Raw genomic sequence first — 14,758 nt, 5'->3', positions numbered from 1 at the left:
GTGGAAAATTGTGAAGAGCTGAGCTGGTTTATGACTGTTTTTAATAAAGATTTGATATTGATTTAAGCAACCCAACGTGATTTACCTGCTCCTGATGCAACATGCAGCTGCTGCTCTTTCCTCAGCGCGGCTATCTGCTGCAGGAGGCCTCTGCACTGCCTCTTCTGCTCCGCCAGTTGCTGCCTCATCTCCTCACGCTCCTTCTCCACTTGGGACACGGAAGACGTCAAGAAAGCAACCTAAGGCACAATTCCACATGCTGTAGTTTAGCATGAATGTGGTGTTAAACATTTGCCCGGCCTCACAGGAAGAACTACCTCTGTTTTATATGAGGGTAGTCAGAGCACACTGGCATCAGTACCAGCTGAGGGTTGTAAGAATTTAGGAGGAGGAAGAAGAGGAAGAAGAAGAGTTGGTTTTTATATGCTGACTTTCTCTACAATTTAAAGAAGAATCAAACGGGCTTACAATCAACTTCCCTTCCCCTCCCAACTCCAAACCACCACTCTTAACCACTACACCACGCAGCTTGTTCTCTGTAGATCTTTACTCCAAGGCTCCCCACGAACAGCTCTCCAGATATTATCACCCTATGTGTTGGGGGGGGGGGGATTCTGTTCCAGGCCCTCATTAGGAATCTCTTAAAAGTGCATGCACACATGAGTGCAAAGAAACAAGAGACTTTTTGCCTTCACCAGACTGGCTAATTCTGAGAAGGCAGAATCTCTTTTTCTGTGGCTACATGCCCACTGCAGCTTTCATGCACAACAGAGCATCCCCTAGAAGAAAGCAGGTATATGCTTCCTAGGAAAGCCACTGAGAAAAGCTGGCTATGTGGACTGCACTGGAGGTCACGTACTGGTGCTTACTAGCCATATGGGCCAGGGCACTGCATCATCCATGTACATGTACACATCCATGTGCATCAAAAGAAAGAGTCAAATCTTAAATGTGTCCATTCACAGCCATTACAGTATGTTTGACAGAAAAAACAGACACCACTGTAATGGTACTATAAAGTAAGGAAATTAGTACAGGAGCGACACAGCATATAATCAAAGTGCAAAAATAATCTGTTAGTGAGCTACCAAAATAACATCACATAATACAATGTTCAACAATCTATACATCAATATCCTATGTCTACAAGATCAAGGCAAAAAGTTCTTGCATATAGTCTCCATCGTCCTCAGAGGGATACACGTAATGTAGCACATGGAGACTATCCTGAGTTTCGGAATGCAGTCATGAATTATTGAAGCTTGAATAAGATTGATGTTTTAGGGGACTGAGGAAGAACTGAATAGAAGAATTTTGAAACGGCCGTATCCCCTTTCTACTTGAACTTCAGGATCACACCAACTTGATACCATTGGAGAAAATATATGCAAGAACTTTTTGCCTTGACCTTGTAGATATAGGATATTGATGTATAGATTGTTGAACATTGTATTATGTGATGTTATTTTGGTAGCTCACTAATAGATTATTTTTGCACTTTAATTACAGTATGTTCAGCATTTCTTTTTCAAGGGACCCGCTGATGTGACAAAAATCCCAGGCATGAAGATACCAAGCTCAGCAACTCAGACAAGACACGTTTTGCGTATGTAATGGTCTGAAAACCCCTGGAGCCAGCCCTATCTCTGAAGCGACACAGGTCCAGTCCAGTCCAAATACCTCCTTAGAAGACCAAATGGAATTCCTTGGGGGAACAGAAGAGATGCACATGTAGTAAAAAAAGGAAATTGCTAAAGTGTACATATAAATTGCTAAGGTGTACATATTGTGTGGGGCAAGACTGGGAAAGAGAAACCTGTTCACCTTCATAGTATGAACATCTATTTAGATTTCTACACTGTCTTTCTACTTAAATAGTACTCAAGGCAGCTAACAGGTAAAAGCTTTACAAACTAGTAAGGTAACATCAAAACTAAAAAGTTTAGTAACAGCTAACAGGTAGCAGAAAACCATAGCTCGAAGTAGTACCACAGAGCAGTCAGGCGTTAAAACAGCAATTAAAACAAGCAAACAGCAGTAACAAGGAAAATCAATAGGTGAGATCAAGGGAAGAGATCCATTCAACTACGATACAAAACAAGACTTAAAAATACAGAAGAACATAAAGGAAATGTCCCAATTGTGAAATCAATAAGAACATAAGAAAACCCATGCTAGATCAGACCAAGGCCCATCAAATCCAGCAGTCTGTTCACACAGCAGCCAACCAGGTGCCTCTAGGAAGCCCACAAACAAGACGAATGAAGAAGCACCATCCTGCCTGTGCTCCACAGCACCTGATATAATAGGCATGCTCCTCTGATCCTGGAGAGAATAGGCATGCATCATGACTAGTATCCATTTTGACTAGTAGCCATGAATACTCATCTCCTCCATGAACATGTCCACTCCCCTCTTAAAGCCTTCCAAGCCGGCAGCCATCACCACATCTTGGGGCAGGGACTTGAACAATTTAAAATCCAGCAATGAAGCAACTTGTAAGGAAAACTGTAAACATTCGTTACAGTGCTCTGTCCCTCCATACAGAATTTCAAGGTTGATATTGGGGAGGGGCTGTGGCTCAGAGGTAGAGCACGTGCTTTGCATGCAGAAGGTTCCAGGTTCAGCCCCTGGCATCTCCACTCCAAAGGTGTCAGGAAAGGCTTCCCACTACGTGGTTCCCCAGAGAGCTGCTATGAGTCAGAAGAGACAACACTGATAAACCAGTGATTTGACCCAGTTTAAGGCAGCTAGTTTCCAAATTCTCCCCCATCTGATGCTTCTGCATCACTCACTCCCAGCTAAATTTTGTGTGCTTGAGCGATTGTGGACAGCAAGAAGGCCAGTTGTTCAGACTCACCATCTCTTCTCTGTTTTCAAACTCCTCTGGGATGGTGAATGAAGCCTTCATGTCCTCAACAGTCTCCTCTTCAGTTTCCACTCCATCCCCTATGTAAGCAAAAGCAGAGGCACAAAGTTGGAATATCATAGAATCATAGAGTTGGAAGGGACCACCAGGGTCATCTAGTCCAACCCCCGGCACAATGCAGGAAATTCACAACTACCTCCCCTCCACACACACCCAGTGACCCATACTCCATGCCCAGAAAATGGCCAAGATGCCCTCCCTCTCATGATCCGCCTATGGTCATAGAATCAGCATCTAGTCTCTGGTTTAAAAGCCTCCAGGGAAGGAGAGCTTACCACCTCCCGAGGAAGCCTATTCCACTGAGGAACCACTCCAACTGTTAGAAAATTCTTCCTAATGACTAGACGGAAACTCTTTTGATTTAATTTCAACCCGTTGGTTCTGGTCCGACCTTCTGGGGCAACAGAAAACAACTCAGCACCATCCTCTATATGAGAGCTCTTCAAGTACTTGAAGATGGTTATCATATCACCTCTCACTCTTCTCCTCTCCAGGCTAAACATCCTCAGCTCCTTTAACCTTTCCTCACAGGACTTGGTCTCCAGACCCCTCACCATCTTTGTTGCCCTCCTCTGGACACCACCCAGCTTTGGGGATCAGCCCTACTGTGTCCCTGCTAATCATCAGCCCGCTCACCTTCTGCCCTGGGCAGCATCTTTTCATCTAGTTCTGCCATGAGCTGGCTGACATGGGCCTGCAGCTCTTTGTTTTCTTTGGCAACTGTCTCCAGGCTTTCCTTCAAGAGAGGAGAAAAAACAAAAAAAACCTTAGAACATTGTAATAAATACCCCCAGCCTTCAGAATGCTGATGTACTTGTGGCTAACAAAGCTGTGTGTTTTCCTTGCATTGGCAGTAGAATGGCAAGAACCCAACTCGAAAAAGAATGCTTAGAAAGCTCTCATCATTTCACTAATCCAGAATCGACTTTTGTACATCCTGTACGCCAGCTCCTTCCCCAGGGCCTTCCAGCTTCCTGCCCCATAAGAAGAGTTGGTTTTTATATGCCGACTTTCTCCACCTTTTAAGGAGAATCATACCAGCTTACAATCTCCTTCCTTTCCCGTCCCCACAACAGACACCTTGTGAAGTAGGTGGGGCTGAGAGAGTTCTGACAGAACTGTGACTAGTCCAAGATCACCCAGCAGGCTTCATGTATAGGAGTGGGGAAACCAACCTGGTTCACCAGATTAGAGCCCGCTGCTCTTAACCACTACACCACACTGGCTCTCTGGACTGTAACTCTGGACTACAACTCTGGACCATGCCTGGCCACACGCAAAATTGCACAATCAGCATTACACAAGTTACAGAACGGCATGCCAATAAGAAGGCATTCCCAATACCAAATCAAATTAACCTGGTGCAGACTTTGGATGATCAAAATACGTGCCCTCAGCAAACACATGTGTGGACCTCAACCATGACATTCTTGGTTTAACCACAAGTGTAGACTACTCAAACGAGCAATAACCAGGAAACATAGAGAATTCAGAAGGAACAATACTATTTCAGTATTGAAGGAATTGTTAACTATTAAAAAGAACTACAAGGACTTTGTAAACTGGAGGAAAAAAGAGGCCCTATATAAAAATTGGAGGAGCTTGATTACAGATATAAACAACAATGATAATTCAACTTTCTGGCGGACTGTGAATTCTTTAAGCAATGGCTATGCCAGAGTCCCCGCATGTATCCTGTCTTCAGTCTGGGTAGCTTACTTCAAGAGCCTCTTCTCCTACTCTGTGGAAAACCAGGGTCTTATACCTGTAGCACCTTCTATTTTGTTGAATTCCTGGCCAGATTTGTCTAATTCCCTACAAACTTTTTAAAGTCAACAGCGATTGGTGGGCCAACATTCTTGCTCCTATATTCACACAAATTAATGCCTCAGGAGCTATTCCAAAATCTTGGAGACATACTATTATCGTCCCAATCTTTAAAAAGGGTCAGCGCTCTGACCCAAGCTGTTATCGTCCAATCAGCCTTTTGTCTTGCTTAGGCAAATTGTATTCCTCCTTCTTATTAAAGAGGCTGTTGGACTGGGTTGAGAGTAATGACATCCTTGGCTGGGAACAGATTGGCTTTAGAAGGGGTTGGTCTGTCACAGACCACTGTTTAGTGCTCTCCCATCTAGCAGAGAAATATTCCTCCCCCAGAAATGGCACCCTTTATGAGGGTTTTATGGATCTTAAGGGAGCTTTTGATACCATCCCGAGGGAGAGGCTATGGTTGAAACTATCACATTCTACTATGGATAGGAGGTTACTATGGCTTATTCAGCAATTTCATACTGACCTCACAGCTCAGGTTCGCTGTGGCAACCAAGGAGAACTAACCGAGCCTTTTGAACTGGTCAAGGGAGTTAGACAAGGTTGCCTCCTTGCTCCTCTCTTGTTTAACCTATACCTGAATGATATGGCAACCAATTTCTCAGAGTTTTGCCACCCCCCAAAGCTTGCAAGTCATCCCACCCCGATTCTACTCTATGCTGATGATGCAGTTCTCCTGTCCCACACAAGAATTGGTTTGAAAAGATCTTTGCAAACTTTTTCTGAGTACTGCTCTAGGGAAGGTCTTAAAATAAACCATCATAAATCTAAGATTATGATCTTCACTAAGAGGAGAAAATTGCCTCTTTTTCGCTGGGTATTAGATGGCTTTGAGGTTGACCAAGTCAAGGAGTTTGTTTACCTTGGCATTCTTTTTTCCCGTAACCTAAATTGGAATGCCCATCAAAAAGCAGTGTCCAACAAAATTAAACCTGGGGTTGGTGCTATTGTCAATTTTTTTCACACCAAAGGTGGCAAATATATTCCAGGGGCTATTCTGGTTTTTAACCTGAAAATTACCCCAATTATCCTCTTTGGTGTTGCCATCTGGATTACAGTCATCAATGAATCTATAGATTGTCCACTGCTTCAGTTCTTACGAAAACTTCTAAATGCCCCTTGATGTGTTGCTGGCGTTACTCTTCGTTCCAAGTTTGGCCAAATGTCACTTGAAGCTAGGGCGTGGTTGGCCGCCTTTAAACTACACCTTAAACTGTGCTTTAGCACTGAGGGGTTCCTAGCTTCTCTGAAGCATGACCCTTTTAAATCCTCATGGCAAAAAATCTTAGATGAGAAACTGGCGTTGTTGGGCTTCTCGCAGGATATGTTATCAGATCTTGGGAAAACTGAAGCTTTTGCCAAAATTAAAAAGCGCATTAAAGAGCTCGATTATAACAGCACTACTTTTCGTGCTCGTCGTGTCTGTTCATCCCAGTTCTTCGGAATACCCCCTCCACATGGTCTGCCTGCCTATACATATTATCTAACAACTCCTCGTCTCTGTAGAGCTTTTTGCTTGGCTAGATTGAATGCTAACCCTTCTATGGTAATGCAGGGCAGAATTCTGAATATACCATACTCAGACAGGATCTGCCCTTGCTCTTCTGGCTCTATTGACTCATTAGCCCATGCCCTTTTGGAATGCCGCTTTTACGAGGAACTTCGATCGCACTATATTTCCCCCCTTTTAATATACAAATCCAATGCCTCTGTGATTGACATAATGCCTTTTTTACTAAGTGATAGGGACCCCAAGGCTACATTGTCAGTGGCAAGATTTGTTTCAGTACTTATATCCCTCCATAGATATATGCTGCTCAAGATCAATTGATCAAAGAGCTTCTAAGGGATAAAAGGAAAGGACATTCTGCCTGGTATGAAGGCAGAAGCCTCCTGGGCACCCCCAAGGCCTGCTCTGCAGCCCTCACCTTGGCTTGCTGCAGCTCTTTGAAGTGCATCTCTGCAGTAACTTTGCCCTGGACCTCCTCGTGCTGTAGGCGGTCCATGAGCTGCGTCTGAAGAAGGTACTGTTTGTGCAACTCCTCCTTCTCGCTGGCTAAGTGCTGGTATGCGGCGGTGTACTGCTGGAGGTGGCTGTAGTACTGATCCCGCTGCTCCTGGAGGGCCTGGGTATCTTGTGTTTTCTGATCCACCTGGGCAAAGCAAAAACCAGCCAGTTACCAAACCTCTTACCAGGAAGTGGCAAGAACGACATATTCCCTCTCCGCATCTGGCCTCTCAGTAAGAAGGGCAGGCTCTGAATGGAAGTAAGTTGCCCATACGAAATTCACCCTTTGGTACAGTCTTATAAAAAAAGACCATCTTAGAACTCCTTATCTGGCTGATATAACAGCTCAGTCTTAGGGCAGCATTTACCTCACTTCGATTTCAAATCATGCCCACGGAGCGTTCTTGCTGGTCGCTTCTTAAAAAAACCCACTGGCTCATCGTATCTGTATATGCGGCAGCTCAGTGGAAGAACTACCCCATGACATCCTGGCTTGTCTTTCATATATTGAGCCTAGGAATAAGTTCCTGGCCAATATATTAACTATTCTACACTCTTCGATGCTGAGAAATTCATTTTTTTCGTATCAGATGTGGATGCTTTTGTCTCCCAAAAAATGGCGCTTTACGCTTTGGTGGCCAGGAAAATTAGGGCAAAGAAAGCCATTAATTGAATAGAAACTTTTTAAAAAGGAAAGACAGTTAGAGCCAAATTTTATCCTTCTTGTTTTAATGAGAAATGGAATGTTGGGTGTAATTTGAGAATTTTATCATTTTCTGGATTGTATTAGTTTCATAATTTTTAATTCATTGAGATTATCATCATATTCTGGATTTTATTAGTTTAATAAATTTTAACTCATAATAATATTTTAGATTGTAAAGGCCTATGGCCGTGTACAATAAACCTATCTACCTAAAGAAAATGAATGAACGTGTCAGCATGCAGAGAGACACAATGGAGGTATGACAGCGATCAATTTAGAGTGAAGAAGAGTGGTTGGGAGGGGAACTCTTCTGCGATCTGCTCTCTTCTCCCTATGGAACTCAAACCAGAAGTATTTTATTTATTTTACTTCATTTATACCCCACCTTTCTCCCCGGTGGGTCTCCAAAGTAGCTCGCATCATTCTCTTCTCCTCCGTTCTACCCTCCCAACATTTAAACGGTCTGGGACCCTCATACCTTCAGGACCGCCTCTCCTGGTATACCCCCCCGAAGGACACAGATCATCTGATGATAATTTACTGGTGGTCCCTGGCCCTAAGAATGTGCGGCTGTCCTCAACAAGAGCCAGGGCTTTCTCGGCCCTGGCTCCGGCCTGGTGGTAATGCTCTGCCAAGGAACATCAGGGCCCTGCGGAACCATAAAGACAGAGCTTTTCCACCAGGCCTATAACTGAGGGCAGCCGCAAATACCATCTGGCCCCCCACCCCTCCCCCTTCATATGTATGAAATGGTACAGTGGAGGGGCAGCCACCTGCAGGGGCTCTTAATGCAAAAAGGGGGTTCAGGCACCATCTTCGATTAGTGGTTTTAAGTTAAAATTTTACTGATGATTTTATTATTAGTAGTAGTATTATTATGTGTTTGTGATTGTTGGATTTTAAACTGATGTTACCCACCCTGAGCCAGCTTGCTGGGGAGGGCAGGCTATAAATTCAATAAATAAAAAATAAATGTGTGACTGGCCCAAGGTCACCCAGCAAGCTTCCGTGACAGAGTGGGGATTTGACCCTGGGTTTCCCAGACCCTACAGTCTCTGACACTCTAACCAACCACTGGGAGAAATAGTTTTAGGCTGAGAAAGAGTTTAGCTCTTTACCCCCAACCCTGCCTTATGGTGAACTGGCAACAACATCATTTTATTTATTTACTTTATAGTCTGCCTTTCTCACTGAGACTCAAACCAGATTACACAGTGTAAATCAATAAAGGATTACAACAATTTGGAACAAAGCATATAGTCTGAAGCATGATATGATTAAATAAGGCAGAAAATGGCATTACGTAAGTATAAAAACAAAGCAGCAACAAAGGTCATTTATGCATGGGTACTTTCACTCATGTTTGCCACTGGTTTGTCTCAGTTGTTCCTTGGAGTTATGGCATGAGTTTTCTCTCCAATAGAGATGACCTCACTGCCAGCCCTCACAAATCCCAGGACTTCCCATTCCTCTGTTAACCCGATTCTTCAATCTCCCCTGAGCTCAGTCCGGGTGAAATCTCCGTACATAAGGCAAAGCGCGGGACACACAAGCTTGATTTCTCTCACAGCCAATTACAAAGCAGCGTGTAAAGAGGCAGGAATTCAAATGCTTCCTGCTTCCTCTGAGCTCTTTCTGAGCAGAAGAAAGGCTTTTTAAAACCCAGGCTTGGATTTCTCCCTCCCCCTTTCAGATTGATCTGTTTTTTGTTCTTAAAATACTTTTTTATGCAGCAATTGGTTTTTTTTGGGGGGGAAGGAATTTCTCTCACAGTAAGCTCTACAAAGTAAGCCAATTACAAAGCAGCATTTAAAGGGGCGGGGACTTGATTTGAGCTTGGAGGCTGCTGGTGCATAGATTCCTAACAGGAAACCGTGGGTCCAGAGAGCAACTGACCTCAGGTAAAACACTCATGCATAAACGACCAAAAAGAGAAACATATCAATACAGTGGTGTAGTTCACAACCCTGCTCCCTTTTAAAAAAGCACATTCCTGGACCGTTTTGTTATATTATGGCCTTATTACCTTTATAAAAATGCCCTCCCTCCTGAACACATGCAGTTTGCGAAAAGACAGGCATGTGAGAGCCTTCCTGAACACTTCAGGCAGGCACTGTAGCCGGAACAAGACTGGGGAGATACAGTCTCTCCAGTCAACATTCTGGCTGCAGTGTTCAATAGCTTCCTAGCTTCCGGACAGTCTTCAAGGGCAGAGGACATCGTACTAATCTAATCTAAATGTTACCAGGGCATGCACTACAGTGGAAAGATCTCTCCTGCTCAGGAAGGGCTGCAGCTGGCTCACCAGCCAAAGCTGTTGTAAGGCATCCCCCCGGCAACCACTGCCATCTGTTTAGCCAACAGGAGGCCCCAGTCCAGGAGCACCCCAAGGCACGAACCTGCTCCTGCAGGGTGAGCACAACCTCATCCAGAACTGGATACCCTAGTTCCTGGGTCTAACCTTCCCCCACCAGAAGCACCTCCATGTTGTCAGTTTGCTAGCAATCATCCATCCCAAAACTGCCTTTGGGCACCTGATCACGGTTTCCACATTCTAAGACCATAAGCTCTGCAGTGCAGGGTCTTTCCTTCTTCTGATTACTCTACAAGTGCCGCGTGTGCATGCAGAACCCCCCACAAAATCAGCACCTTCTAGGTCAAAGCCTCCTAAAAACATGGAAGATGGTTTGGTCTTAATTAAGCACCAAGGGTGGGGGTGGGGCGAAGCACGCAGGCGGAACTTGGTGCATCTCAGAACCCCTCCTCCCTCTGTCCCCTCTCTCTGTGAGGGGCTCCTAGCATCCATCCCCTACAGCACTGCCCCCCCCCCAAGTCAGGGCATACCGTCTCCTTGAGCTCCGCCAGCTTCTCCTGTAGCTGCCCGATCTTTTTAGCCAGCTCCTTCTTCACATGCTGCTCGGACTGCAAGGCGTTCGTCACCTCCATGTTCTCGTTGGTCTGTGAGGAAACAACGCAGGTCAAGCGGGGCGAGAACCAAAACCTCCCTGACAGTTTATGTAAAAAAGAAACTGAGGGAGGGCAGGAACTGTCAGGATCAGGCATCTGTCCCTAGCATCCCATAAGCAAACTCATCCAAGCAGGTAGCTCTGAAGCAGTAATACTTTATTAGGAGCAAAAAGACAGATTAAAGAACTGACTGCCTACACGCAGGTGAGGCTAGTAATGCTGAATACAGGCAGGTTACATGCTTAAGACACTACGAACTGAAAAGGTAAACATTGCTAAGCAACCCCAAGATAAGCAGGTCCCAGGAAGACAGACTAAACATTATCACAGCTGCAGAAAACAGGATGAGCGAAAATGTTCAGAGGCATGAGAACCAAGAGCTTGACATGTGGCCAGAACCTGGCCTACCTCATGTCAAAAGCCTTTGCTCCAGCGAACAGGCAAAGGCCTGACATTCTGCTCCCCCTAAGACCCCCCCTCCCTCCCAATAACCGAGCAAGGTTTTTGGGGGTAAGCATTGTGAAACTGGCGAACGAGATGGGGGTCAATCACATGGTGCTCAGCCACCCATTCATCATGACCAGGCCCTAAGAGTTTCCAGTGCACCAGGTAGTAGAGCACTTTATTGCGGATCTGGGAGTCTAGGATCTTGGAAACTTCGAAATGTCCCCCCCTCCACCAACACCGGGGGCTTGGGAGCAGGGTCGGGATGCCATTTTGGTGCGTGTTCGTATCTCTTTAGCAAACTGACATGAAACACCGGATGGATGCCCCTCAGGGACTTTGGAAGACTGAGTTCTACTGTGACTTCATTTATAAGCCGCGATACTGGGAAAGGTCCCACATACTTCTCACTGAGTTTTTACATGGGCGTAGGGAGCGAAGATTCTTTGTGGACAGATATAGTTGGTCCCCGACCTTGATGTCCCATCCCGGAGAACAGTGTTTGTCTGCTCGTGCTTTGTACTTGCGCTTGGCCCTCTCCAAATTTTTCTGTAACCAGGGCCAAGTATTTTGTACTACGTTCACCCAATCAGCCACTTCAGCGTCGGCGCCCTACCCAGAGCGATCCACACTCCCAAACGGCCCGAAGTCCTTTCCATACACTACCTGAAATGGGCTAAAACCAGTGGACTGATGGGAGGCATTATTATCAGCATACTCAGCAAAAGGTAAGAGATCCACCCAATCATCTTGATGGTAGTTTACATAGCAACGCAAATAGCATTCTAGTACAGAGTTGACACGTTCAGTCTAACCATCGGTCTGGGGATGATAGGCACTGGACAAACCTTGTTCCACCCCCACCAACTCAAGAAAAGCTTTCCAAAACTTTGCTATGAATTAAGGGCCCCGATCAGAAATTACCTTGCGCGGAAAACTGTGATATTTGAAGACATGTGACACAGACATTCGAGCGAATTTTTGAGCCATGGGAAGTCCCGTGCAAGGAACCAAATGAACCTGCTTAGAAAAACGGTCTGTGACCACCCATAGTACCGTCTTTCCCCGGCTGGGAGGAAGATCCGTGACAAAGTCCATGGCAATAATTTCCCAAGGAGTCGAAGGTGTTTCCAAAGGTTTCAAAAGTCTGGGTGGCTTCCCCACCACCCTTTTGGCTGTAGCGCAAGTGGGGCAGCTGCGAATAAAAGAATCCACGTCCTTTCTCATCCCTGGCCACCAGAACTGTCTGCGTAAAAGATGCAGGGTTTTAACAAAACCAAAATGCCCCGCCACCTTGGAACCATGGCCCCAATCCATCACCTCCCGTTGAACAGAAAAAGGAACGTACAGTTTATTTTCTTTAAACCAGAACTCCCCCCGCAAAGTCATCTTGTCAGGCAAGCTATTTGTGGCTCCCTCTGCCCGGCAGGCTTGAGTCGAGGCAGTTTTGAATGAGTCCGACAGCCCTTCCAAGGGAGGGGACTCTTGTGCTTGGGAGCGAGTAAGAACGGCCAGGCTAGCGCTTGGGAGCGAGTAAGAACGGCCAGGCTAGGCAAAGTCCCCCGCTGCTTGGGAGTAAATAGCGAGTCTGTGGGATGATCCACCTTGCTTTGATACTGGGAGAGTCGAGAAAGCACATCTGCCAATTGATTCTGCTTGCTGGGCACACGCTTAACACAAAAAGGAACTAAGAGAAGAATTCGGCCCATCACACCTGCTTTGCCGTGAGTTTGCACGTTCCTTTTAAAGCCTCTAAATTTTTATGATCCGTCCACACTTCAAACGGGACGTTGGCCCCCTCTAGGAAATGTCTCCACACCGTGAGAGCACATTTGACTGCGGCTGCCTGATGAAACTCACATTTGGACAACTTTGCAAACAACTGATTGTTCCTGAGGCATCTCAGTACCTCTTTGACTAACTTCACATGCTCCTCGTAAGTTTTTGAATAAATCAAAATGTCATCTAAATACACAATCACCCCTTTGAAAAGTCATGTAACACCTCGTTAATCATTTGTAACACTAGGAGCCCCACTAAGACCGAAAGGCATGGCTGGATATTCAAACATTCCAAAGCAACTAGAAAAAGCTGTTTTCCACTCGTCGCCTTTCTGTATTCTAACGCGATAATACGCTTCGACTAGGTCCAATTTGGTAAAGATGTGACCTTCCTTCAGTTGACTGAGCAGATCTGGAATCAATGGAAGGGGGTAGACATTAGTCTGGGTGACTGCATTGAGTCTGCGAAAATCAATACATAAGCGAAGATCTCCTGTTTTCTTACGCACAAAAAAGGAGGGAGCAGAGCAAAGCGCTGGTGAGGGCCGGATGAACCACGAGCTATATTTTTATCCAAAAATTCCGGCAACACGGACTTCTCCTTCGGACTCATGGGCTAAATTTTCCCCTTTGGTAGTCTGCCCTCTCCCACCAGCTCAATGGCAGAGTCTGTTTTGCGGTGGGAAGGCAGAACATTGCATTCTTTCTCGTTAAACACATCTGCAAACTGGATGTACTCTACAGGTAGTTGGGGGGGGGTATAGGATCCCGATTCTTCGAAGCCATGGCAGCACACCCCCACACGACTACCTCTCTCCGGTGTCGGTCACACTGCGGCTGGGCGAAGGAAATAGTCCGGGTCACCCAATCTGTGGTGGGACTGTGTCCTTGTAACCAATTTGCTCTGAGTACCACCGGGTACCGGATGCTTGGAACTATCATAAAATGGATCTGCTCCCAATGAGTCCCGACTCCCAACGCTACTCGGCCTGTGCGCCGGTTAACGGGCCCCCCTTAAAGTCACTGCCATCCATTTGAGCGAAGTGGATGGCTTGGGGCATGTCCACCACTTTCACTTTTAAAGCTTTAAAAGTCTCCTCATTGATCAAAGTTCGTGCGTACCCAGAGTCCACTAGAGCCTCCACTGAAATCTGAGGTCCCCCCCTTGGGACTTTGTAAAACAACATCTATAAATAAAGTCTCTCCCATATCGCTTACCATCACTGGAGCCCCCTGCTCTTTGTCGGAAGAGGTCTGCTGCGGAGCCCCCGTTACAGCAGACCTGGGAGGTTTTTTGGCTGGCGACTCCAAGCCTCTTCCTCCTCCGAGGCCGACGAGCTGTCCTGGCTCAGCACTGGCATATTTGTAATCCGTGATCCCATTGGATCGAGTTGTGTAGTACGCTGTTCCTCTTGGCTAGTCGGTGCGAGGTTGAGAGTGGAGGGTCCTCGTCTTCCGGGAGCGGCACTCTTTGGACGCTCCTTGCCTCCTGTCCGTGCCGCCTCCTCCTTGGCCGAGCGCGGAGCAGTCGGAGGGACCTCAGACCGGGAAGGGCAAGCGGCAGCGAAATGTCCCATCCTGCCACAAACCAGGCATGCCCCGCTCTGAAAACGCCTCGCTCTCTCCGCTGTCGGGGCGGCTGCCCTCCCTGGCGGTCTGGAGCCTCCTCTCGGGACTGCCTGCTCCGGCCGCGGCCCCGAGTCTCGTGCTTTGAGTTGTTTAGACAAGTTCAATAATTGCTGGCGGTTTTCCACTTCCACCGCCAGCAGAATCCACCCCTCAAGATCAGGGGGGTCTCCTTGCATGAAAACCCAGTGGAGAATCTCTGAGTTCAGTCCTTCACGGAAATACTGCACACGCGTGGCCTCGCTCCAATCCACAAATTTGCTTGCTAGCAACTGGAACTCACTCGCATACTGCATCACCGACTTGGCACCCTGGCGAAGCTGTAGCAGAGCCGTCTTGGCCTGTGCATTCTGGTGCAGATCCTCAAAACGCCATCTGAGCACAAACATAAAGTCATCTAGGGTCCGCAACGCTCGGGAATGAAGGTCGTACTGCTGGAACATCCAGCTCGCTGCCTCTCCTTCCAG

At 46.5% G+C, this 14,758-nt stretch overlaps 1 protein-coding gene across 1 annotated transcript in view; it reads right to left on the bottom strand.

The window, feature by feature from the left end:
- The window catches only part of GOLGA2 (golgin A2), a 60,473-nt gene that overhangs the window by 9,689 nt on the left and 36,026 nt on the right, over positions 1 to 14,758 (bottom strand). The window contains exons 19-23 of the mRNA XM_056860778.1: positions 10,318 to 10,431; positions 6,688 to 6,912; positions 3,566 to 3,665; positions 2,861 to 2,949; positions 86 to 239 (exon numbers count right to left, since the gene is read on the bottom strand). Coding sequence (XP_056716756.1) covers positions 86 to 239; positions 2,861 to 2,949; positions 3,566 to 3,665; positions 6,688 to 6,912; positions 10,318 to 10,431 — 682 coding nt within the window. The remainder of the gene's footprint in view (positions 1 to 85; positions 240 to 2,860; positions 2,950 to 3,565; positions 3,666 to 6,687; positions 6,913 to 10,317; positions 10,432 to 14,758) is intronic.

This window comes from Euleptes europaea, chromosome 14, assembly GCF_029931775.1.
Source record: "Euleptes europaea isolate rEulEur1 chromosome 14, rEulEur1.hap1, whole genome shotgun sequence".
Classification (NCBI taxonomy): domain Eukaryota; kingdom Metazoa; phylum Chordata; class Lepidosauria; order Squamata; family Sphaerodactylidae; genus Euleptes; species Euleptes europaea.
Note: the sequence above shows the minus strand (reverse complement) of the source record. Positions and strands in the feature narration are given on the sequence as shown.